This window comes from Melanostigma gelatinosum (assembly GCF_949748355.1).
Source record: "Melanostigma gelatinosum genome assembly, chromosome: 17".
Lineage (NCBI taxonomy): Eukaryota > Metazoa > Chordata > Actinopteri > Perciformes > Zoarcidae > Melanostigma > Melanostigma gelatinosum.
In genome coordinates, this window is record NC_136650.1 from 15,805,159 (window position 1) to 15,831,853 (window position 26,695).

Consider the following 26,695-nt stretch of genomic DNA (forward strand, 5'->3'; position numbering starts at 1 on the left):
AGGTAGGCATACACATACACACATAAATACTCTCGTGCGGTCTGTGGAGGAAGACACAGTCGACGTAAAAGTGCAAATACCTGATCTCATCCACATGAGTACGCACACACCGGCACGCTGCCGTGTCCTTCACCACGTCCATACTCTCGCGCACTAGATTTGCTTTGAGAAAGCAAAGCAAATTCAACTTGAAGTCGACTTAATTTACCAGAACATGTAGCATTTTTCGCCGTCCCATTTCAGCATTTCCTACCATGACACAGCAAGTCTGCATTCCAATGTACCAGATTGTGGCACGACTCATCCCAGGTTCATCCTGATGCCAGTTTCTAAACTCTCTATGCCAAACTAAGAAAAAAACAAAAAACTTTATTTTTTAAAACCAAAGCAATTGTTATTGTTATTAATACTATAAGTCGTAGGTGAACTAGTATACAATATAAAGTATGGATATGTAGCAGAGTCAATGACTTAGATGTAATGCAAAAAAAAGAACATACATTCCACACACATGAGCTGAGAACGACATAAACACATAAACATACCTGGGCAACAGGCTTGGGTATTCACATAATGGCTGTTATGTGAGGTAGCAACACTGCTATTCTATAGTTTCACAGGGCAGAGTTTAAATATAGATACACACATATATATATATATACATATAAATATATATGTATATGTGAATAGATAGCTAAATACTTATTTGTGTTTATATATGTATCGGCTGCATTCTGCATGTTTGCTTGCAACCCTTGTATCGACATTTTAAAGCGCTTCAATCATTTTATTCAGCTTGCCTCGACCAATGTAACAGGTGTTAGCGCCACTTTATTTTGCAATAAGTGCACTGCACTGAGTTAGGTGGGAGGATGCCGCTTTGGTGACGGGGGGGGGGGGGGGGGGGGCGACCGCTATCATTGCCAATTGCAGAGGAAGACAACAAATTAGTCAGCCAGCTACGCATTCGCTGGTGGACTAAATATCTGATCCTGCCTTCATCTTTATAGTAAAGGACTGTTATGCCACACAGGCCACACAGCACAATGGCATTCTGGGAAATGTGTCGAGCAAGTCTGGGGCTCTTGTGCCACAGTCACACTTCTCTATCTCTCTCTATCTCCCTCTGAAAAACCAGCACCCAGACTTGTTTGAACTTCCTGTTGATTTCCCCCTTTTTGATTTTCACACTCTTGAATGATGGAGGTCGGCAGGTGGCGAGCATGCCTCTGTCTCTCACGCGCCAACGGGTGCAAACACACCACACAGCTGGTACCAACTACAACCTTTAACCCTTCTCTTTGGTCACCCCTCTTTGCCACACTTACTGTAACTTAACCTGTATATTGAAATCGAGATTTGAATTGATATATATGTCTGACTGTAATGCCAGTGTTACTTTTCTAGCAGGTTGATTGTTAACCTGCTATGTACGGTAGTTTTACTTGTTTCAGGTGCAACACGTCACTCTTTTTATTTCCTTTTTATTTGCTTTATGTCAGGCAGCGGGTTTGTGTTTAAGATGGCACTTTACTGAAACATATTTATTATGTTTGAATTACAAAGATGCGGCGGTTGACTACCTGTCTATGTTTATTTTACCTGCTTATTTAAAAAAACAATAGTTTGGTCACACTGCATTTCTGAATCTTTTAATTGAATGCCAGCATGGAAATGTAATTCAAGTGTATTTTGAATTTCAGTGTAAAGGCTTACTAGGACAGCTAAAACGGGTCAGTGCTGCCACTGATTTTCCACTTAAATCGGAGCATCATAATAAATAATTGTTTGCAAAGAACTTCAATATTTTGCAACATTGGCATATTCAAAACATAAAGGATAAAGACATGTGTTACGAAAAAAAACCCATTTGCTATGATGCATTTGTGTATGTGATGTATTTCAATTTTCTCCTCTTTTGAGAAAATCGAACTTTCTCTTTTAATGTTGACCTCGCACAATTGCCAATGCCACTTTGTTCTTATCAGTCGAAGTATTTCATTTGCATTTGAAAACACACACAAAAAGAGTTAATATTGTCCTGGCTGTTCAAGTCAAATGTACAGTCGGTGAGTCTTCACCGACGGCAGTGGAGCAGCAGGGCAAACTCAGCTACTGGTGTTTACGGTTCACGGTCGTGTTTTTTAATCTGTCTGTCTTGGGACCAACGCCAAACCTTGTGTATTGCATAAAGACGCTAGAGTTGTATTTTTCGTAGATTTAGGAGCGATGACGTTCTCGTTACAGGCTATTAACAGCTTGTGCATGTTTAGGAGCTCACGTTTGGTTTCATCACCACCGTATGTGAACTTTGTAGCTCACTCCCCTCTTCATCTTTCTGCAAAAAGGGAAAACGCAAAGGCACTTTTTCTCGTCAGCACAACAGACCAACATAATTCACACTTAGCGCTCTTTAAACTTTGGATAAAGGGATGTATAGAACCCTTTTTAGAAGAACCATCAAGGTCTGGGTTCCAATTTCTTTTTACGTGTTGGAGCTATCCCTTGCCAGATCATTAAATGTATGGTCATGTATATGAATTCATTTTATGTACCTTTTTAATTTGTATCCAGTTTTGTGGACAGCTGGCATGATGTTCAACTTCGGACTCTTGGTATTTGCACACAATCTCTTCAGTGCGCGTCTTTTTGTGAGGACAAAAGAAACGTTGGTTGACGAGCGGGAAAATAATGGAAAGAATGTGAAAAAAAAGAAATCGAAAAGAAATTTCAAGATCTATATAACTTCCCTGCTGAATGTTTTGTGCTTTAAGGAGAGCGGAGGGCATTTGGCAGATTTGTCCAAATCGTTTGATTCCTGCAACCAAATGGAAAGTTCATATATTGCCTTTCTTCAAAGTGCAGTGTGGATGTACAGTATGTCTTTCAGTCGGGTGCATTTATTGTTCTGCGTGATGGATAATAATGAGCAGCGAGATGTGAGTGAGAGCGATATTTAGATGTGTAAATATTTGTTAAAAAGCCACTAGTTAACTGAATTTGTGGACCACAGTGAAGAGAATTTAAGGATCAGGGTTTTCAGATATGAACATTAACACCGAATTGACCTTACATTAGAGCAAATTGTTATCGTTACACGTGATTAACGTGTCTCATACGTGGTCATTTGATTTACTCTGACACAGTTTTAAATGAGTTGTAAAAGGTTGGAGCCTCACAAGCAGCAGGGTTCACCACGGCAGGGCAGAGTTACAGGAGGTTGTCAGGTTGTTGGATTAATCAGAGTGTCAATTGGAGACACTTAGGAGGAGTTCGGTGCAAACAGCGTGGAGCATGTGGAGCTGGGTGAACTGTTTCCGATTGGTAACGATAGTAGCAGCTTGAGGTTGAATGAAAAGGCTACGGATGCTTTGGAATAAAAACCCATTCGCTTGCTTGCTTCCCTGTTAAATCCACATTGAGCATTCTCGAACCCAACTTTATTGTGTGCAAAACTTTTCGAATGCATCTTCAATCGACCTGAATTGTCTCTTGAGCGCTATGTTGGAAATGTGTTTTTATTTTTGTAAGGAGAGCGGTATTATTCAGAGGAGGAGGAGGAGGAGGAGGAGGAGGAGGAGGAGGAGGAGGAGGAGGAGGAGGAGGAGGAGAGGCAAAAAACCTGCCTTGAGATTTCTCACGAAAATGAGGGCTTGTTCAGTTTACAATGGCCTTATTTTGTGTAGGAGACATTGCTATCACTATTGTAGCACACAACTGAAAGTTTTGACAAATGCATTTTGCTTGAAATATTGTACCGAAGTTATATATGTGTATATTTATAGTTTTATGATAGTATTTCTTAATCCTTACACCAGAACTGAGTGTAATTCTTTTTGTCATCTTGTTTGCTACACCGTCGATTTGAAGACTATCCAGGGACCTCGTCTGCGGTGGTTCAGGCGGCCCCTACTCTTACTGTACTGTATACTGTATGTCTTATTCTTTGTGTGTTCATTTAAAAAAAAAGAACAGCTCTGTGGTTGAAACAAGCAAGAGTTCTGTCTGGCGAAATACATTTGTATTTATTTAAATCGCCACGATGGGTTTCAAGCATAAAAGATTGCTCCCCCCCCCCCCCTATACCAATTAACTTTAACTCAATTTATCTATCAAGCAGATGGAATATTTAAAATTGAGCTTGAAAATGTTCGCGGCATGGTTACTCTGATGATTTTCATGTGTTTAATCTTTCTGATGGTATGATTATGGTGATAATACTTATGATAATGACACGTGATCACGTCAATTAGACCCAGTACAACGTCAAAGGAAAGTCATTGAGATGCAAAAATCTTGAAGTAGCAGATTTAGCCTTCCACTTCCTGAAATACTTCTTGTGGCAATAACCATTTCCTGTACAGCCTCTACTGTTGCCGGGGCGTGCACATCTGGCCTCGGCCTCTGTGTCACCAATTAGTCGTGGAGACCTCCGGCTGAATCTGTCAGCACAACATGATGAGGAATACGGTTTAAAGTCAAATCCCAGTTTTAAGCACTTGAAGCAATTCAGACTCAACAGAGCATGTGATGCATTGTGAACAACTGCTATTTTATGATCGCCCCCATGAGCAACACATTTTTGTTTGGGAGTTTTTAGTTTACTTTCATTTTCTTTCGAAGCATGCATTCCAAATGTCTGTTTACCGATGTAGCAGCAAAACGGGCAATACAGCTGAGCTGATGGGCAAATTGTTAGTGAGGCATGTTTGTCTTCGTCCACGTCTATAAATGTCGGTAATCACAGCACAAGTCTCCTCAGTAGCCATTTTGTCCTTTTAGCTGTCTGTCAAACTATATTAAGGCCACTGTAGCTCCCCTCCCCACTATCAAGACAACCTTCATCTTCATCAAGCCCAGCAAAGCACAATTTCCAACACTGAGGTAAATCTTGGGAAACAAATCTAAAGACGGATGGAAGCATCATGGCGAAATAACAGCCCAGTTGAATTGGATTGCTGGTGTTGGTAGATGATGGGTTGTCCTTTCTTAACCGGCCTTAACCTTTCCACCGGGGAGCGCTCACGGTGTACGTTTTAAAGGGCAAAGCATAGCAGACCGTCTGAGGAAAGGATGCTTACAAAGAGGAACAAGGGAGCTGTAATTTTATACCTGTGCTTTGTAAATGGTTTCTATGTGCAGTATTTGATAATGTAAAACTGGTATTTTTGTGGTTTGTACGCTGCAGAATTGATAACTTAAGGTGCACGTAGTTTTGTAAGAAAATTGAACCAAACTGAGGAAAAAAAAAGAACAATTTTGGATTCAGAAGCCTGTATTTGCATGCCCTTTGACATCTGGACGCAAAGTCAATAAAGTTCATTTGAATCACAAACATTTGTCAGGTGTGTATTTGTAACTGTAAAGTCCCAGGCTAAAAAAAAAAAGAAGTTTTCTACCTCAATTCATGCATAAGCCTTACTCAAACAGCCAGCAGAATGTCAGCACTTGGGACGGAAGACCTTCAAATCAACACAATGTATAGAATTTAATCAAAACAATATTTATTCTGTATATTTTCACAGAGGCAAGTATCATGTGTTACATATTCTCAAACACAATTGACTAACTTGTGGAGACATAAAATCAAAAGGGGCAAAGCGTGTGAAAAGAAATGCAGAACTAATATACAGTACATGTTCATCAATGTTGTTTAAGGGACACACTATACAAAGATATTCTGATAAAGAATAAAGTACACAATAGCTTGATTGACAAGTACATAAAAAGATGCATTCCTTTAATTGCTCTTATTTCACAGAAAATATACCAGACAAAAAAAGGAACTGAATACACGCAAACTAAACTTAAAAGGCATCACCCACAGACATAGATTTATCCTGCTAGCTGACAGATCTGCCGTTACACTGCGAAGACGACACGCTGCCTTATGATGATATTGCTCTCAGCGGAGAGAGTGACTGCTGCAGTCACACTGTTGCCTCAACTGCCACAAAATGAGCTAAAATCTGAAGGAAAAACCTGGAAATTGTAGAGAAGTTGCTGAGTTGTGAAAGGCTGTACTGCTTGCTCTTTGGCAGCAGTTAATATGAATGTTATGCCCTGTATGTTCATTCATTTCTATTTCAGCTCTTACCCCTCACATTCAAAGTGGCAACACAATAACTTAACTGTTTAAACTGAAATTATTAACACACTAATGGTGCCATGCATCTATAAAAATGAATATTTTTAGAAATGCCTTTCGGAGAAGTGATGACTCAGAGAGGTGGCTTGTGTGGGAGAGGTGTAGAGAGCTTAACTAAAATGTTGAGAGGTGACAGATTGTGGTTGTACAATCGCTTTTTCTCTTCACAATGCGGTTCGGCCAAATTGTAATCGCCCCCGAGCGGCCTTAAACTGCGTCAGTTGGCGCCTAATTTGACGTCATTAGATTAAAACATAGTTGAACTGTGGTTCTGTTGACCACAGAAAATTCAAAAAGACACCAGTGTAAATTGCTTGATAAAGTCAAGCAAAAAAAACAAACGCACCCCAGCAACACTCAGGTGTGCGTCTCCAAAAAAGGATTCCGGTACAGCCGTGAAACACATTCAGGACGCACATTCGTTGAGACATTTTGTCGGTCTCGATCGGAGACCGATTGACATGTAGAGAGACACATTCAGATATCGCAATAAACATACAGTATATACAATCGGAGATAAACATTCTCCACATGAAATTCAGTGGAAGAATCTGAAACATGGCGGATCTGCACTTTAAGTTGTTTTTCTGCCTCCGTCCCCACCTATTTCTCTCTTACTTACAGACATTCAGCATTATTTGAGGCCTCTATTGTAGAAGGTAGATTAACTTGAGGTGTGTGAGCGTTACCTCAACATTTACATACATGCAAGTGACTTTTTGAGTGTCCCGCTCTTGCTGAGGAAGTTGCACAGTGAACTGATATTCCCAGACATTCACCATGTAAGAGCACGGTTGACCAAACATACTTTAAAAGGACTGCTGAAGTGAATGTTACACTGATCACTAGTTAAGCGGCTGCACAGATGGAACAAAGCATTGGAATACTGTACAATCATAATAAAGCTAGCGTTGATCTTTGGTCTCCCAAATCCAGTTTTGGATTTTAGACACTGATTATATATTGATTCTAAAAGAAGCCCTCTGTTGATTGGGTATAGAAGACATCATTAATACGGGCTGTTTAGGTAGGTTGTGCAGCTGCTTTAACTTGTGAGACAACACAAAAAAAAAGGATTTCTTAATTGTTTTTATGTATAAGTATTTAGGAAGGGGATATATGTATTTTTGTAAGATTTTACAATGTTTTCCTACTTATGCAGAGCTAGGCTATATCATTAACGCCCTTACCTTGAAGGTAGAGACTAGCATAGCATAGCATAATTTGATTCTCCTCTAACCAAAAGGGTAAATATAATCCTGAATGATTCGTCACTTTAAACCTTGAGGTATCGAACTCTTAACTCCTCTGTGAGCTTAAAAGCTGGCTAGAAAAACATTCGTAGTTGCGCCTTCACAAAGATGTTTGCGGCTTAAATATTAAGCTAATTGTCGGATTCTGTTGTGACTTATATGTTAAAAAACTTTGCTCATGTTAAACTAACATTTTGCCTTTGACCTAAGCTGAATGCTAATTTACTTTCTTGTCAAGAGTTGGAAGAGAACATCAATAGCACTCTCATGTCTGCATGGTAGATGAGCTAATGCCAGCAGCCGGACAGCTTAGCGCAAAGACTGGGAAAAGGTGGAAACAGCTAGCCTGGCTCTGTCAAGGAACAAAATCCAGCTTCCAACATATCTAAAGCCTATAGATTATCACATTATATATCATTTCTTTGATCTGCAAACAGTCAAAGTCTTCGGACAGAGCCAGGCTAGTTGTTATTTTCTGTTTTCAGTCTTTATGCTAAGCTAAGCTAACAATCTGCTGGTGGTAGCCTCATATTTGATGTACAGACTCAAGAGGGGTATCGTGAAAATCTTTTCATCTGATGCTTAATAAGCAAATAAGCATAATTCCTAAAATGTCGAACTATCCAACAAATAAAAAAATGATTAAGCCTTGTCCTTGCGGCAAGGTATGTTTGCATCCTTTTGGGGGAAATGCATCTTGTTCCAATAAATGTCAAGATTCAGGCACACAGACCAATTGAGTTTAGCTAGGCTAACCTTCTCAATTCTGATTCTGATCAAGTCAGAAAAACTTTAAAATTCTCCAAAAAACAAATGTCAAAGCAGTTTGTTGACACCCACATACAGCGGATGTGTGCGCACACACTCCAACATGTTAGGTACAAAGAAAGATGTGTAACCTCTGAACCCTGTTGTCTTGGACATCATACCAAAGTCTTTTGAAGGCAAACATGGAAATATGCAAAGCATGGCCATGGATGTGTCGAGAAGAGGAAGCATGGTCAGAGAGGAGAGGGAAAGAGCGGTAGTAGTGGTTTCCCAAACCTTGATCTTCTTCACACTTGTCTCCTCCTCCTCTTCCCCCTCCCTTGCATTAGAAAATGTCTCCTGGAGAGTCTGACCCACAGATTCCTACAACTCAGTTTGCCTCTCTTTTGTCGGTCATTGGCATTACATCACTTCCTGGATAGATGAGATCATTTCCAAACGTGTGCCGTCATGTTCGCTGAGCTTGGAGCTGTTGAGCCTCCCGTCTGTTGACTGCTGTATCCCGTCATCCCTTTGGTGTTGTAGAGATTCACGCCGGCCACGTGTTGAGTCATCTGAACGACACAAAACACACTTTGTTATAAACAGAACTCTTACTACCCAAATTCATCCAGGCCAAAACAAATACACATACACACACACCTGGGTCGTATTCCACTGTAGCTGCTGGGCATGTTGCACTCCGTACCCCTGCTGATGAGGTAAACCTCCAACCTGCTGCTGCCCCATAGCGCCACTCTGCTGCTGTGCCATCATCCCACTCTGTTGTTGTTGTCCCATAACGCCACTCTGCTGCTGTACCATCACCCCACTCTGTTGTTGTTGTCCCATAACGCCACTCTGCTGCTGTACCATCACCCCACTCTGTTGTTGTTGTCCCATCATGCCCTGGGTCATGCCCGTCATGTAGGGTGGCGCCATAACGGCACTCGGCTGAGCCATGGCGCCTTGCTGTCCCATCATGTCGTTCTGTTGAACTCCAATCATGCCGCTCTGTTGCTGTCCCATCATGGCCATCTGGGATGTCATCATGGCACCTCCCATTCCACCTGCCTGGGCTAAAGAATGGTACGATCCGTACGGGTGCGTTGGGTATCCCATTTGGTTCATGTACAAGCCTGCTGAAAATAATCACACATAGAAAGTGGCCATATTGGCAATTGGTAAGAAATTAATAATGTTAATTCGATAGTCTCTTTGATGAAACCAACAGAATCAGGGAGAAAACAACATTTCAGAGAAGGTTTTCCTCACCGTGAGTCGACATACTGCTGGCGTGCACTGAGGGGGTGGAGGCGTAAAGGGAGAGAATAGAGTCCTTTGACAGTTTCTTGACAGTGCCCTCCTCTGCTTTGGGTGCCGAACGCAGGAACAGACTGAGGTTGTCAGGCACCGAGGCAGTCACTCTGCTCTGAGGCATGGAGCTGGAAACAGGCTGGAGTGGGGGGGGGGTCAACAGGGTGGCATGAATAGAGAGACAGGGAGAAGGCGGGAGGAAGTTGTCAACAGTAGAAGGATGCAAGTAGGGGTGACAAAAGCGACAAATGGTATCTACAAAGGCAGATTCAAACAAGAGTCAATCTATCGCTCTATGAGGGAGAGTGGTGCTTTGAGCTGAATGCTAACTTTGTATGTCAATCCATCAAAAATACACCAGTCTGGACCAAAATGTGAGACCGACCGACAGCCATTGCCATCCCTAGAGGCGTGCAAGTAGCATGGCTGCAGACATCAGGGCTCTGTGGAGAGCAGACTGTGTGTACTGTTTGCAGAGTGTTACCGTGGTTTTAATGGAGGAAGCAGAGGAGGGCGCTGGCGAGGAGCTGAAGAGATCCAGTGCAGAGTGTGCCAGAGCTGGATTGGACACTGCCGGGCTCTCATTACCGTCTGGTACACATCCTCCACCATTAGACACTGCAGCACTTGGAGCAGGGGCATCTAATATCGGGTAGACGGAAGCATGTATGATTATTCAAAAATGATTAGCGGCTCAAGTACAACCCCTCTATTCCTCTAACTATTTCTTTCTCTTCCCTCTATGCTGTAAATGGGTGTTAGGGTGTACATGTGTGTGAGGTGCAATACCTAATCCAAGCAGGTCTGTAACAGACTGGGGATCTGTCTTGGGGCTGATGTCTTTTTTCTGTCACAACAGAGAAAGTCCATGTAAATGTATGTCTGCGTTGACGAATGAGCTTGAATCCAGAATCCTTTCACTCCAGACTCCCTGGTGTTGAAATGACCTTCCCAGTCCAGTCAGAACAGTTACGCCCAGTTTTCCCCAGCTGGCTGAAAACTCCCTCAAGATGTACTTCCTCTCATGTCACCTTCTCACTGACTGACACCCTCTCTCCTCTTTCTTCAGCTCCTACTCTTCCTCTCCTAGCACTCTCAATCGCAGTCTATTGCTACACACACGTCAGAGCATCAGCTTAATGCTAGAAAGCGAACAATCTTGAAGGAAGATCGGTTCTCTTTTAATGCTGCGATTCAGCCGGTACTCACCAATTTCATCTTCTCAAACACGACGGGTTCCCTGGGTATATTGTCACAGCTCTTTTCTTTCTGTGCAGAGAAAAACAAATGGTTTTGTTGAGCAAGCAGACACTTCAGTTAGAATGGCCCTGTTCAAGAGTACCACGACAGTAGTAGATAAAAAGAGGCGAGACAAGAGAGTACGTTACACAGTTTTTGTTTCTGCTGAGACACACGCACAAAGCCTTTTCTGTGTGTGTGTGTGTGTGTGTGAGAGAGAGTGTGTGGGCTCACCCTCAGCATCTGGATGTCAATGACCTTATCCATGTACTTCTTCTTGTCATACTTGTCCCTGATGAAGATCTCTACAGACTGGTCCGTCTCAGGGTGCTGAAAACACTCGGGTAAGAAAGCCTCGTAGAGACGCTTGGCTTTGGCATTTCCCATCTCCTGAACACACTGGTGACACCGAAACACAACACACATTTTAAAGCAGTCTAATAAAGGAGAGACACAATATCCAGGGTACTGAGTGGAGTTCTGCCAATAAAACAGTGTGAATCATTTTTTTATGGATGTAGAGAAAAGAGAAAAATAAAAATGCTGACTTTAGGAAAATGATCGCAGTGGGAAGCACAATGCTGACTGTCTTGCCTATCAGACCCAGACAAAACGAGCTGCATACTGATGAGACAGTGTCTACTTCCTCTGCTGCATGTGAACACGCAAGCAAATGTTGACAAATTCTAAATTGGTGGTTCCCCATCTTGATTTTTTTGATCTGGAGTGTGCCCTCTGACCTGGACCTGCTCCTGCGTCCACTGGTCCAGATTGACAGACTTGACCTTGGAGATGTGGACCCCCAGGTTCCGATGGATACCAGCACAGCGGATACAGACGAAGATGCCCAAATTCCAGGATGCCCATCTTGGACCTGGCAGAGAGAGAAAGGTAGTGTTTAAAAATTAGAGCAGAGGGTCCTTAAAAGGAAGGTGGGGGGGGGGGGGGGGGTGATTAAGTAATTGGACGAAAAAGAGACTAGAAGTACAATAGACAAGTAGAGTAAGCAGGCGAGCGGGTTGGGTGAAGAATGATGAGAAAACTCTGATTAATTTTAGTCCAATTATAGAGAGACAAGCCTGAAATTAAATGAGGAGTTTGAGTTCAGCTGGGAACTCAACTAATCCAGTGTAAGTCATGCGGTGTCCTGCCACATGATGGGAGCCAATAGGAGAGTTAGCCTACATAACTGAGACTGAGAGGAGAGAGGGGGAGTGGAAAGTAACACACACACACACACACACACACACACACACACACACACTGGATACCTGCAGGGATGATTACTCATGTGGTCATGAGCCTGTGTGTGTGTGGGTGCGTGGTTCTCTGAGTGGGCCATTTTGTCCATCTTGCTGTCATATCTGTCTTAATGGTTACATTTGAGTGCTGGGCGCCCCGTATTCTCCCTTGTGCTTTGCAGGTTTAAGCCTTATATCATGTTGTGTGCTTTCGCTGTCTAGGATCCTTGCCTGGACAGACAGCTAAGAGAAGTGGGGAAATAGAAACAACACCGTCAGGCTATTTTTCTGCTGAAAATTATGCAACCGCCCTCTTCAGAGAATACAGGCAGCTTCAAAGAGAATGCTGGCGCTTCTCTCCCCATCTCTCCTAACATCTCCCTCTCTTCTTGCCCCTCCTCCTCCTCTCTTTCCACCTTCTCCTCCAGCCACCCTCTGCGCTCATCTCCGCTGTGAGTCTTGGCTTTACAAGTTGATGCGCCGCAGCCTTTACACCACTAGATGGAAGAGCAGCCTCTCCTGTCTGGCAAAGCCACTGTCATCGTTGAAGAAAGGCCATTCTATGCAAATGAAAGAGGAAGTTGAGTTTCAGATGAGGAAACCTAGACGACCTTCCTCTTTACAGCAGCTGTGGAAACACTGTGTCTGGGTGCTGAGTCAACCTCCTGTCTTGGTTGAATGCTAAAAAGGTTATTATTCTTGCATCATCAGAATGAAATCATCCGACTGACTGTATTTCTGGGTTGCAAAGTTTGCATGCTGCATATTCAAATTATGAAACAGGAAGACATCAATGGGGAATGAATGGCAGAGAGCAAACAACAGTAGAGGATCCACACCGGACAGACAGTGTGTGTCCATCACCCTGACCGTCTGGCTGCAGCGTTCGCTGTCATGCCGGCTAATAATAGTAGAATTACTCCGCAAAGCCGGTTTACCCGCTGTCAATTGTGAACTCCCTCAACGCTTGAATTAGTTTGTCCTTCTCCTCCTTATTCTAAAGCTCCTCTGTGTCCTGGCCGCCATTTCTTATCTCTCTCATTCACCAGCGCCGCCTCCCTCTTCCCCTCCTCTGTCCGTCCATATCTCCCATTCACAGTTCTAATTCTCCCTCTCTGTATCGGTATCCACCCTCACTTTCTGGGGTTTTGCCACCACTGTTGCTTTTTTTTGTTTTTTGCATACTGTGCTGACTTTTTATCTCTTTTCAGCCAGGCTAGTGGCGTGGCTCTAGGGGTGACTGCTTTGACCCAGACTGAAATATCGCAGCTGATATCGGATTTGATACAGACGTCCATGGAGCCCTATTGACTCTGATGATCCTGGCCTTTTCCTCTGTAGCGCCAGTATGAGTTTGATATTTCGTGAAATAGCTAAACAACTATATGATGGACTTCCATTAAATGTGGTAAAGCTATTCTTAGTACAGATACGGTATCCTAATGACTTTCGAGATCCCTCTGCTTTTTTCTCTAACTCCACCAAGAGGTTGACCTTTTGTAGTTTTAACTGAAATGTCTCATAAACTATTGGATGGACTGCAATGAAATTATACACTGCCGCTTTGTTTTTCTTTCCAAAACGTGTGCGTTCATGCGTCCAGTGGTCTAAGCACGGGTGTAAGTCTAATCTGCTTACAACAGGGTGTTATTTAAAGTGAATCACACCGGCACACTGCACCACAGTAGCTTTTTTGGTTCTAATCAATGCAGTGCTTCATGAGTAAGAGCCCATATACAGCACGTCTGTCCAGCAACAATGCACACCTCCAGGTACTTTGAACAGATATAGTAGAGAGTGAGTAGGAGGAATAGACTTCTAAAAAAGGAAGGAAATATTGAACAAGCAACCTCTACAAATCAGACTCTCTGTGTAACAGAGTTTGCATTGCAGCGTTGATTTGAGTGTGGTTGTGGTTGTCAAAATGCAGCTTGAAGCACATCAGGTGAGGAGCAGGCAGAGAGACAAAAACAGAGACAAACAAGACGGGATTTCTATCATCATCAAATGTTGGACTTTAGCAGTATGATGGCCTGCTGGGATTTACAGTACAGGGGGTATGACGAGCAGCGAGCAAGTGCCAACAGAGATCTATAATGAACCTCTCTGTCACTCACCCACACACCCATTTATTTGGGTTTGCAACACTTGTAAGGACCTTTACTGGCGACTTTCATTTGATCAACTTTGATCAGAATGTCCTGGTTCTGTCTGAGTGGCACCTGGAGGTGGTCTGCTATTAACCTGTGGTGAAATGCTTTCGTAACTATGCACGTATGCAATTACATTTTTTATTGATATTGCATTTTTGAATGCATGCTACAGTATACCTTTTCAGTCAGATTTGAAATTCAATGTATTCACCTTCAAGGTTGCCATTGATTACCATTCATTTCCTCACAGTTTGGAATTTGCTAAATCTTGGCTATATAGATGAAGCTCATGTCAAGTCTACATACAGTAGCAACGCATCTTCGTCAATGTTACATGGTGAAACTGGAAATTGGAACAGTGAACTTCAACACCTCATCATGATAATAGAGGAAGATTTATACATTCAGCTGATAGATTTCCACACTGCATCATTCAGAAATACATTGAAATCAATGCCTGGAAAGTTACTCTAAACTGCAAAGAATTCATTTTGTTTGTGAAACGTATAAGGATATACGCCATATCATCTTAAATATGGAACAATACAATCTATTGTGATGCATTAGCGATCACACACACACACACACACACACGCACAGTATAACAAGAGCCCCTCAGTACCTCAAACACCACCACATGTATCTTTTCGTTTGGTTTCTGTGGTGCCAGCAATTGGATATTGTGTTTGTTTGATAGTATTATGTTACCTATCGTCACCTGGACTCCAACATCATTGCTATCCAGGACCAGAATAGATAGAGGTCTTTGACTTCATTGTGTCACACACACACGCACACACACACAAGGCACATGGCTCATTAGCCTATATCCCACAAGGATAAGCGTTGCTTTCTGTATGCACCCAGTTAATCCCACAGATCCTCATCCCTCCTACAGCACCACACAAACGCTCATTGATACACACACATGTCCCATCCATCCAGAATCTAAACCAATCCAGAAACCCTGAGGCCTCCCGGTGACCCAGTCCCAGTCTGAGCTAAGCAGATGGACCCATATTGATAATTGACTAACACACGCCCACCATCTGTGTTGCAATGCGAGTGTCACAACTGCGATCCTGCAGGTGAGTCATTGAGGTTTAGGTTGTACGTTAAAAGATGAGTAAGATCACTGCAAGCTTTGGGTTCTTCTCGAAGCACATTTTTGAAAGCATTCATTTCATCCTATTACTGATATTATTGTTCGTGCTCTCTGTAGTTAACAGGACTATTGTTTGTGTAATGTTAGACGATCATTCACTGGAATCTATAAACATAAGCGACAAATCAATACCATCCCCAGCTGCAACACAAACAGTACTGTACGGTATATACATCCTTGGACTCTATTTGTCACTTGAAAGCTACTGCTAGTGACACAAAAGGGGAAACAGTACAATAACCCTGCAACTGTTGTCGTGTTTGTCACATTTCATTGCAAGCTGTCCCTCGTATTTTGTATATTTCCTGTACAGTAATGAAACAATGTCCAGGTAACCTGCGCATAGCAGCTTGATGTTTGATCTTATCTGGCTTTTTGTGCGTTTTTCCACAGTTGTACAAGTCTGATTACCAACCAGGCCAAGCGGGCAACTGCCCCACAGCCGCAGACCGCCATTCCAGGCCCCTCAAAAGGTTCACCTTGTGGCAATTGCAGTGTGGTCATTTGATTGATTTGTAACTTAGTTTGAGAATATGGGAATATACAGTACACCACTAAAGCACAACATCAAATGGCATGATGAGGACCTTAAGGTTGTCCTACTTTATTACCTCATAGAGGGACGATCTGGCAAAATCTAGCTGTGTGTGACCGTCGGCTGATGCTGTACCACAGTACTGTAGACTCTCTTACCGCTGTGCCATCTTCTGATTTGTACTGTGAGACTCTGAACTCTGTGCCAGCCAGGGGACGCAAACAGCCAATCACATCCTTGTTTCAAAGGAAATCCCTGCTGGCCTCTGATTGGATGAGATTAGAGGGTGTAAGGGGATGGGGGCTAGGTGGTGGAGGAGGGAAAAGGTACGGCGTCACCAGGTGATATCTCCACGGCAACCGGTGTGTACGTAAACACAAGTACAATGGAGACAATAAAGAAGGGAGGCTTTTATACAAACACACACACACGCACACACACGCACACACACACGCGTGTACGCAGCCCCTTCAGACTGAAGCCAGAGGTAGACGCGTTGACTACGTTATGCATCTGCTTCACCGTCTCTCGATCATCTCTTCATTACTTCCTGGCAGTATTGAGGATTTACAGTAAAAGTGTCACATAGTGAGGAAGTCATGAAAAACAAAATGCATGGTCACGTGGTACAGAGGGGTCACGTGGTACAGAGGAAAGGAGAGACAGGAAGTTGGACAGCACAGGCACTAAACTGCAGTCAAAAAGCAGAGAGATTATTTAATTGCTGCAGCGTCTGTACAGTAAGCATGCTGTAGATGGGGATGACCTAATAGCATCGTTAATGTGTTTTCATGTGCTGCTGAAAGCACGCACTTGGCTCCACACGTCTCACCACTTCCTCTTCAATCACCCAGAAGGGGGAGGGAGGGGGAGAGGAGAGGAGAAGGTGATAAACGCACAGTAATCCATGGCAAGGCAAATAAGATTAGACCAAACCTCATCACTAGCCATATGGTCAAAAAGCCTGATTCGAGACGAGGAAGGGGAGGGGCCATATGCTTTCAAAGTGTGAGAGTGTGAGCTTGTCATCCGATGCACCGAAGAGCAACGCTTTGACGGTAGATTCAGGAAAAAAGTGATAATCAGGTAGGAGGTAAAATGCCTCTCACTGAGATTACAAGTGTCAGCTTTTGGGCACAGTTTCATGAAGAAAAAAAAAAAGGTGGGAAATGAGAGTGATGTGTGACCTTTCAATCAGTGTGGAGCCATATGATGTTATTACATGGGTAAATGCAAACTTAATGGAAATCACACCTTAGATTGTGAATGAATGAATGCATTTTATTTATAGAGCGCTTTTCACAGACATAACATCACAAAGTGCTGAACAGAGCAGACATTTAAAAGCATAAAAAACACAATGTGACCCTAGAGTCAATAAATTGCATACACAGAGAAAAATAAAAAATAAAATGTAAAACATATTTTAAGAGCAGGTCTCGGACATGGGTTTACTTTTCACTCAAACGCCAGCCTAAAAAGGTGGGTTTTGAGCTGGTTCTTACGTAAAAGCATTCACAGTATCTGCGAGGCGTAGAGTTGCAAAAGACCACTGAATGATCAAAAGAAATGCCACTTTTCTTATGATTAAAGCGAGAGCTTCAGCACTCTTGGTGTTGGTATGTGTGTGGGGTTGCTATCGCCTCCCTTAACCCCTAATCTCATCTGCAGTCTAATTAGACCAGCTTGTTGCACAGGGAAGTCGTGCCAATGCGAAAAAAAAGACAAACAATGCGCAGGCATGCCTCATGACCGCATGTTTGAGTATGTGAGAAAAAGAGCGGTTGGGAAGCACGATGTGGCAGATAGCAAATCAAATACAACAATCAAACCGAAATGATCTAAATCCATCTCAAATGTTGCTTTGTCATTTATTGTCTGCGTATTCTGTCGACAGTCTTCAGATAAGCTCCAAGAGTCTGATCACGGCGTGTTTTTTTAAAAGGGACTTCTGAACAGTCGTTTGCCTTGAGTCTATTTATCTGCAGTCCTATTTATATCTTATTAAAAACAACTTTCAAAGGCCAAATGATCTGGAGACAAAATCTTGTTTTGTAAAACGAAGCATTCACAACGTCCTGGTAAAATCTATGATTTTAATTTAGACCTTGACATCACATGTCATCTCAACAAAGCACTGCACAAATCTAGCCATTGTCTGTCCAAGGCAAGGGGAAGAATGGGGAAGTTTGATTTCGTGTTTTAACAGTAACATTAAGCAAGACAACTAAAACAGAGCATATGAAGAATCTATCTGTCTCTAAAAATTGTGATTTCTTACTCAGATTACCGACAGGGTTTGAAATTAACAGAATACTTTTTAGCTAAAACTTAAAAAAAGTCTCTCCACATCTGTTGGGTTTTTTTCCAGCACCCATCTGACCCACTTAGTGTTTCCTGTGAAATGTTTGTTGCACTCCAGATATTTTTTATCTTCATTTGGAAGCTTCCTGGAAGAGATGGAGAGCTGCAGACCCATTCTTGTGACTGAGCAGAGAGACAGAGGCAGACAGAGACTAAGAAATCGAAAGAGCGACACCGAGCAAACAACCAGATTGGGATTTTGGCCCAAATAAACAACGAGCATGAACTGAGTAGGAGCTTTGAGACGGTCTGTACACTTGTTCTGACCAAACATTATAAATGTTTTCCCCTGTCATGAGGCAGCCTGGCACTCACATCCAGAGAGAAGCTTCCAACACGTATTGATTTTGACTCTGAGTGTGCTTTGTACACATCAGATCTCTCTCTGCTGCTGTTTGATCCATTTGTCTGATAAAGAAGCGAACACAGATCTGAGCCTGAATGCAGCACAGAATACATCCTAATCCCCGTTGAATATAGAGAGATGCTTATTTGTATCATTCATAAAGTTTTCATGAGAAATCGCAAGGGTGTCCCCTGCCTGACAGCCCGCAGTGACACACTCAGGGCCTTCACTTGAGAATGTATGACTGAGGTGGAAGCAGTGGAAGCCATTGTGGAATTGATATGCAGCTTCCCCGATGAATCCCTTCTCGGACATGCTATGGAGAGGCTTATTTTATCAATCTCGACAACAGCAGCTGATTTATATCAGACCCAGTTTGAAATCTAGGACATATAGATATCAAGCAGGCGAATACTAAAAGAGGGTATCAGCACCAGAGAGTATATTTAAAGTTTCAATGTCTGTCAATGGAAACAGGAGAGTTGTTCACTTTCACTCGAGGTTTGTCTCTGGGACACAATGCTGGTTGTGTACTTTGGTTTAGTGGCACTTGAATCTTACATTCACAGATGTTATCTACTCAACGACAGTTTATCCTAAAACGAGTAGATGTTGGAATTTTTTGTTTGCTTTGTTGATTCAGTCTGCAACTCTGTGTATTTGTGAGCAAAACATCGATGTGTACCGAGTGGTTCAGCAAACAGCTGATAGTTCAAGGCCTCATTGAGGCTACAGACAGAGTGCACATGCACAAACATGTCTGTCTGTAGTGATTTGTACATATAAAATAATTGTGTAATACATTTTAGAACATTTGAGTCACGACAACCATATCAAGTCCTTCATTCACTTTAACTATGAGACTAGTCAGTACTGTGGATGGCAGTCTTACAGTGCCTCCCAATAATTCAAATTATGATGTGTGAATACTGTTGTGCCCTTTTGTAAAGGCGTCCTTATGCCCCATCTGCACTCAGACTGCAGGACCAGTCTGTTCAGGGTGACTCAAAGTCAGTACTGATATGTCAATCTCCATGTCTCGCTTGTCCCTGTGGTTTCAATACTGGGGTTCAAAGAGCATCGGGTGTTTTGCGTCCCAACAGCTGGAATAATTCTCATTTATTATCTTATTTACTCATTGATCATGTAATAAACTTGTCCAACATGATAAACAAAATAAAAACCTCTTTGATGAAAGGTATTTGTTATGAAATATATCTATTGTTGTTATAGATAGCCTATCCTATTACTTCGAGGGAGCTGGCATGATGTAGCAGCGTGCCACACGCTCCAGCCGACTGAGGACCCGTGTCTTGCACCATAGTACAACGTCATTGGTCGAGGAATCATGAATGCAGCGCCGCATTTCTTAGCGTAGTAAATGAGAAAGAGGGCCGATTCATCCGCCGGCCATATGCAGGCATGGACCGGATCAGCCAGTGAAGATAGACATTGATAATGACCTACCTTTGGATTGGCAATCAGCGCAGAATTTATTCTCTTCCAGCGCCAGTAAAGAGTTGAGGACAGCCTGGTATCTGTCCACGTCTTTCACAGATTTGCCCGTCATCATTGCACTAGTCCACCTCCTGTCGGCTACAGCCCCTGCTGTTCGTATACCGGCTTTTGTCAATTAGCTTCTTATTTGACAAAATAAAAAGCAGTGTGTGTGTGTGTGTGTGTGTGTGTGTGTGTGTGTGTGTGTGCAGAGCCGATGCGCCCCGGTCCCTCCTCTTCGCTTTCGCAGGGCGACTTTGTTTCAAGAAGAAGATGTGGGATGATTGTCTCTCAGCATGCGGGTTATGCTAAATACTGATAACTAATCAAGACGTAACGTGGAGGAAAACACCCTGAATGTTAAGCTTAATAATAAAGGCGAATGTAAGGTCGACTTTAAGGCGCATCTGTAACCTCTGATCGGTACCGACTCCTCCACCTCTCTCTCTCTCTCTCTCTCTCTCTCTCTCTCTCTCTCTCTCTCTCTCTCTCTCTCTCTCTTGCACACACACACACACACACACACACAAGCGCACACACTATGATACATTTTTATGAAAATAAAGCTACAGTGTGAATAGTCATGCATTTTTCAGTGTCTGTAATGCAATGCAATATTTTAAAGACAAATAAAGAAAATTACAGTGTCGTTCGGCTTATTTTATTGTCTAAATATCACGTATACTGCCATCCTGTGGTCAATCATGAGACGCTTTTGAGAATTAGGTCTCCCTGTGGGCCTTTGTTCCCCTCCAGGACGCAAGGTGGCGATGACACACAACCTGCCAAGAGGAAAATAACCGAAGAAATGTTGGTGAGACAGCTGACCGAAGAGCACGCCAAACTAGTCAAGTTAACAAAGAAATACCGGAAGTAAGACGTTTTTATCTTCAAAATAAAGTTTGTAATGTGTTTATCCTGTAACAAGGGAACTCTATATGCAAGGATATAATAACAACAGTTTTATTTTCATTAACTGAATTTAGTTTTTCTCAAATAAGTTGCCTCCTATCATGTATGTGCTTTGTATATCTAGTACTATGAATTAAACGTTTACAGTATGACCGGAAGTGTATGTTTTAATCTAGCGAGCTTGACTTTAGTGGAAGTGTGTGACTACACTGGTGATTGCGGAAAGAACTACTAAGCCAGAATCAAATAAATAAAGGATTAACATCGAGTCGTACGCCTGTAATACTGTCCACAATGTCCAGGCAATCCAACCGAACAACAGACAGCAAGAAGATGGTAGGCGACTTCCGCAGGATTAAAAGCAAACCTAGCTAGCCTAACTAGCAGAATGCTAACCGTAGCCTACTAGCTAACCTAACAACTGGCTACGCTACACCTCTGCGAAGCTAAATTAATATTCTTCAGTCATGTGTCTTTGTTTGACAGGTGTGGCTACACACACGAATATAATATGTACATTGTAATCAGTTGACTAGCTAAGTATTCCATTCATAGTTGGGGAACACTGGCTGTGACAGAATGTTTAACGTTAGTTCGATGTAGCACACATGCTAAATAGTTAGCCAACGTAGCTGAACCATGGTCCCCTCCTAGCCCGCTCACCTTTTAAGATAACCTGTTAAATAAAGTCCACAGTGGGCATGATAACACATATATATATATACTTGATATATAACGTATACTTTATATAGCGTTAAAGGCCTGTAATCATGTTGCTGTGGGTCAGTTTTTATTTGGCATTAAGTTTCAATGTTACAGCTGCAGTGAATACTAAAAATAACTAAGCATTATGTCAACTCATTAATTATACTTTAAAAAAAAGTATATTCATTGTTTATTATAGCCATATATACATATGTGTTTATTATTATGTTTATTACTGTTAGACTTCATTTCAGCACCATGAGCTGTCCACAACATGATCTGTTAAACTTCATTGTGCAGAAACCTGTATCTCTACCGCATTGACCAAATTACATTTTTGCCAAAATTCAGGGTGTTTTATAGATTTGAGAGAAACAATCTATAAAATAGTTGTCAACACTACTTTAAACAGTGTGGACCAAGTGCTACAAGTGGCTACTTGCCACTAAATATATATTTTGTATAATTGTACCTGGATTCCTCCTGACCGGTTCAGCATATTGATGTTATGATATTTCTTCGTTTTTGTTTTTCGTTTCATTACATTTTTGAGCCCGATTCATTTTCAGCACAACTAACGAGAATTGTGTTTCCTCTGTTGTAGAACTCTGAACTGTTCACACTGACTTACGGGGCCCTGGTCACCCAGCTCTGTAAAGACTACGAAAATGACGAGGAAGTTAATAAACAACTGGACAAGATGTAAGTGTGACTCGACTGGCACTAACTATGTTCACACCCGACATCAACTGCATATGAAAAGGTCACAGTGTTGACGTTATGTCAAAAACGTCTATATATTGTGTTGTAGAGACTAAAATGAGCATTCTGACCGCCCTGCACCGGCCCGTCCCGTGTTGTAATACCACTAGTCTCTAGAGAGGTGATAGTGAGTCACTGCAGCGTCCAGTCTGCCCTCAGTCCAGAGGATGAAGAAGTACAGGGCCTTGCAAAAGTACTCATTTCCTATTTTGTTGCTTTACAACCTGGAATTGAAATATTATGTTATTTATATAAAAGTGGTGAGTGCATATGTTCAACCCCATTCCTAAGCCCTTTACTAAGATCTGCTGCTACTAATTACCTTCAGAAGTTGCATAATTACCTAAATGAAGTCCACCTGTGTGCAATATAAGTGTCACACGATCTGTGAAATGATGTCAGTCGATACAAGCCAACAAAATAGCAAAAACATCTCGTGCCCTTGCCTCGTCCTCCCAGACGCATGCGGCAGCTCAGCGCGAGGGAAGGACCTTACAATAGCAGTTAGCAATTAGCAGTTTGCAATTTCCTTGAATTCAGTCAGCGGAGGAAACCTCAGGTCCGGGGGTCAGATTCTGGATGACTGCCCCGACTCCCCACAGGATCTTAAAACTTTCTGTGACTGCCGATACACAGGTTAGACGAAGTGAAAATAATAGTGGTTTCATCGTCTCTGCCACGCCGGACCCAAGCTGATACACAAGCTATCAAAACGTCCACAGACCGTATCGCCCCTGGTCAGTGACATAGTAATAAAGTCCTATTTCTAAGGAGGATGTGGCCAGACATTACACAGTGCACCTTCAATAGCGTACAGTACTGAACATATTGGACGTTGGCGTTTAAGTAATAGAAGTTGTAACTGCGTTAGCTAGATTGTATACTCTGTGCATATTGAGTACATCAAAGGAGCTGCTTTGCTAAAACATGTTCAATTTCATTGTTTGCTTGACGGAAGAGAACACATTTTTCTGGCCTCTTGGATGTCTCCCTTTTAAAGAAGAGAACACTGATATGTGTTTTCATGAAAGAGAAGGAAAGTCTCTGGAAGGAAATGCTGGATTCTGCTCTCCCACTAAATGAGATCAAGAAAAAATGAATGGGTTTATAACTCAAAAATTCAAAACATCCTGTCCCGTCGACAGGACGTTGGACTAGATTTTCTCCGCTTGCCTGGTTGTGAAGCAACCTTAAGCTCGCTGAGCTAAGTCATGATGAGGCTCGTCTTACCTGGCCTTAGAAGGCACTCTTAGTCTGAGGCAGACCATGTTAGGATCAGGAGGAATCAGTCGGCTCTAATTCTGTAGGATAAGTTGACTTGGCATTTTAATCAGGATTGTCATCATTTGCTAAGTGTATGACACAATAATGACTCTTTACGGTGCACTGCACTTTTCCTCTGATGAAGAAGAATGACTTAATCTCTCTGTCTCCTGCTCCTCTCTCTGTCTTCTCTCTCTGTCTTAGGGGTTATAACATCGGCGTGCGCCTGATCGAGGACTTCCTGGCACGCTCCAGCATCGGCCGGTGTCAGGATTTCCGAGAAACAGCCGATGTCATTGCTAAGGTAATTGGACTTTTCCAGGCCAATCGGAGTGTGACCTCCCAAAGATGGAGGGAGGCAGAAGGGGAAAGAGGGATGACCGAAAGAGAGAGAGATTAGAGAGGAGTGATGTTGATGAAGACTCTTAACAATTAATGTGGGAAAGAAGAATGCTGGGAGGGTTTGGGGGAAAATGTATGATTGTGACTGGGTAGATCAGAAAAACTTCAAGTCCCAGTCTGCATCCTTGAGACCAAGATTGCGTTGCTCTTTGCTTTGCTAGATAGTAACCTTGATGACTCAAGGCAGTTTAGAGGGTTCATTGATGACCTAATCTGAGGATGTCACGTGATCTCCATCTTAACTATGACACCACTTCAGTCATTCATCACCGAAATGTATTTGGAGGTCTGTTGTTTGTCCAAAAACAGATTTTCGAGACCGGGAATGTTGTCTTCAGAAGGCAAGACTTAATCGCACCACTGAAGTTATGGTGCTGTTCACAAATATTATTCTTAGAAATACTTATAATGGCAAGGCTGCTGCGCTCCAGTGTCGGACCATTTTACAGACCGCTCCAACGCCATTGATTATTTTTATTGGTGTAACTGCAATTCCATGAGCTTGAGCGAACGCTTATTTGTGCATGCGTGAGAATGCACACACGTCACGGGGACAAAGTGCGGCAGAAGGAAAGAAGCAACAGACAGATATCAGGTGTGTGTGTGTGTGAATAGGAATTCCAGCTAAATGAATGCAGTCAAACATGACACTTTTCAATCGAGTAATCCTGCATCGTTTCCTTTCTTTTCATCCACTCACCGTGTTGTTGTTAGGTTGCATTTAAGATGTACCTGGGATGTACCCCCAGTGTGACCAACTGGAGCCCAGCGGGAGATGAATTCTCCCTCATCCTTGAGAACAACCCACTGGTCGACTTTGTGGAGCTGCCGGATAACCACAGCACGCTGGTCTACTCCAACCTGCTGTGTGGGGTCCTCAGAGGAGCCCTGGAGATGGTGAGGTCCACTCACTATACATTTTACACGTCATGGTGATCGTAGAATAGAGCAGTCCATATTATTTGCTGTGCAAAGAGGACCAAAATGTAAGTGTTTGTGATTTAGGTCCAGATGGCCGTGGATGTGAAATTTGCTCAGGACACTCTGAGAGGGGACAACGTGACAGAAATCCGCATGAGGTTTATCAAGAGGATTGAAGAAAACCTCCCAGCAGGAGACGAGTGATGGAAACGGAAAGATCCTTCCGCAACTTTTTTGTCTGATTTAGGGAGGACCGAGTCACGTGAGGAACACCGTCAGAGGATGAATGAACTCAGAATCAAAACATCAAAATGAGAGCTCCATGGCACTGCTCTGTGCTCCAGTTTTGAGGGAAACGTTTAGATGTGTTCCTAGATAAGATGTTCCTGCTGTGGAGAAGAGAATGCCTCTTGACCATTTATCTCAAACCATCCCTCATTGAAAGTCACTTTTTTCTTCATTTACTGTTCAAATATCTGTCCTGTTTCTAAAAAGAATTATGTCTTTTGTTTTTGGTGCAAGGCTGGGAAGCCTTTACGTCGTAATGTTTTTACGTATGTCTCGTTTGTTTTCCTTTTTTTTTAAAGAAATCACACTTTATTTCTGCCATTTATATGGCATGCTAATTTATGTAGGTAGATATGTCAAATAAAATCAACATATTTAATACGATACTGTTCTTGTGCCTCTGTAATAGTCGAGACACACGCGCACACACACACACACGGTGTCCTCTGAACCACCTTGTCAGTTCTGCTTCAGTGGACTCTGCTGGCGTTGTTCCTTTGGAGTGCTGCAGCCGCTCTGCGAAGGCAAACAATAACAGACCTGTTGCTTCTCTTATGTTTGTTCAGGGGACATGGAAGTACTCTGTGTGTTTGTGTGTGTTGGTTCTGGTTGTCACACCTGTGAATGGCTCTGAAGTAACGAACAGAACTGCTCGTTCAGACCGACGGCACACCTCGTCAACTGAAAACACAGGCGGCCATTCACACACACACGCACACAGTTTACACACACAAATCATTCCTAGTCTGGTTTTAGAAGCACATATTTGGTCCGGATACGACTGAACATTAACCACGTTTTTCTTATTCTTTGCCTTTTTTCGTTGTTGTGCAACAGAAGAGTAACATTGGTTACTAGCCGTGCACGGAGAGGATGAGATTGTCCGATATGGATTTGGAGAAATCTGTCGGCTATTAGCTGCTGCAAAACCTTCGGGCTCTACACGACCCATTTTACAGCTGTAATTATTACACAAACCCATTTCTGCTTTTACAGTTTTAGTCTTCAGGCCCTCGAAGTAAAAGTTCTCCGAAGAGCCACCAGAGGTTGCTGTGTACATAACGTTCCTCGGCCTTTGGCAGCGTCGTTCCCAGTAAAAGGCTAGAGTGGGTATTGTGGGAGAAAAAAACCATTCCCTGTTTTGTGGGAGTAAACGCTAGAGCTGCCAGAACACTTTAAAAAGAACAGTTCATTTCAGATTATGAATGTGGAAAGAGCAGAGAATTCACAGTCGTTAAGCAGAGTGCCCGGTGCCAATATATGGAGTCTAGCTTTGATTTGGCCGGAGATTAGACAAACAATGACAACATGCAGTATTTGTGCTTTATCATGCCGGGGAAGATGTATTAGGATGGCATTTCAGAGCATTATTTACTGTCTTAAGCCTCTGCCTACTCCTGTCTGGGGTAGTGCTCATTTAAAAGGATGAATAATGGA

General features: G+C 42.6%; 2 protein-coding genes across 2 annotated transcripts; one reads left to right on the top strand and one right to left on the bottom strand.

Moving 5' to 3' along the window:
- Positions 1–8,081: 8,081 nt before the first annotated feature.
- On the bottom strand, positions 8,082–20,081 carry smap2 (small ArfGAP2; the record flags this gene model as incomplete). Its single annotated transcript, XM_079287549.1, has 9 exons — positions 8,082–8,723; positions 8,812–9,287; positions 9,424–9,604; positions 9,950–10,107; positions 10,255–10,312; positions 10,675–10,734; positions 10,939–11,103; positions 11,445–11,578; positions 19,976–20,081. 9 exons carry the CDS (start codon positions 20,079–20,081, stop codon positions 8,598–8,600), a joined length of 1,464 nt encoding a protein of 487 aa, XP_079143675.1. The 3' UTR covers positions 8,082–8,597.
- Positions 20,082–21,113: 1,032 nt separating this feature from the next.
- Positions 21,114–25,639, top strand: trappc3 (trafficking protein particle complex subunit 3). Its single transcript, XM_079287856.1, has 5 exons — positions 21,114–21,253; positions 22,227–22,324; positions 23,852–23,951; positions 24,764–24,946; positions 25,055–25,639. Exons 1-5 carry the CDS (start codon positions 21,212–21,214, stop codon positions 25,172–25,174), a joined length of 543 nt encoding a protein of 180 aa, XP_079143982.1. The 5' UTR covers positions 21,114–21,211; the 3' UTR covers positions 25,175–25,639.
- Positions 25,640–26,695: the final 1,056 nt, after the last annotated feature.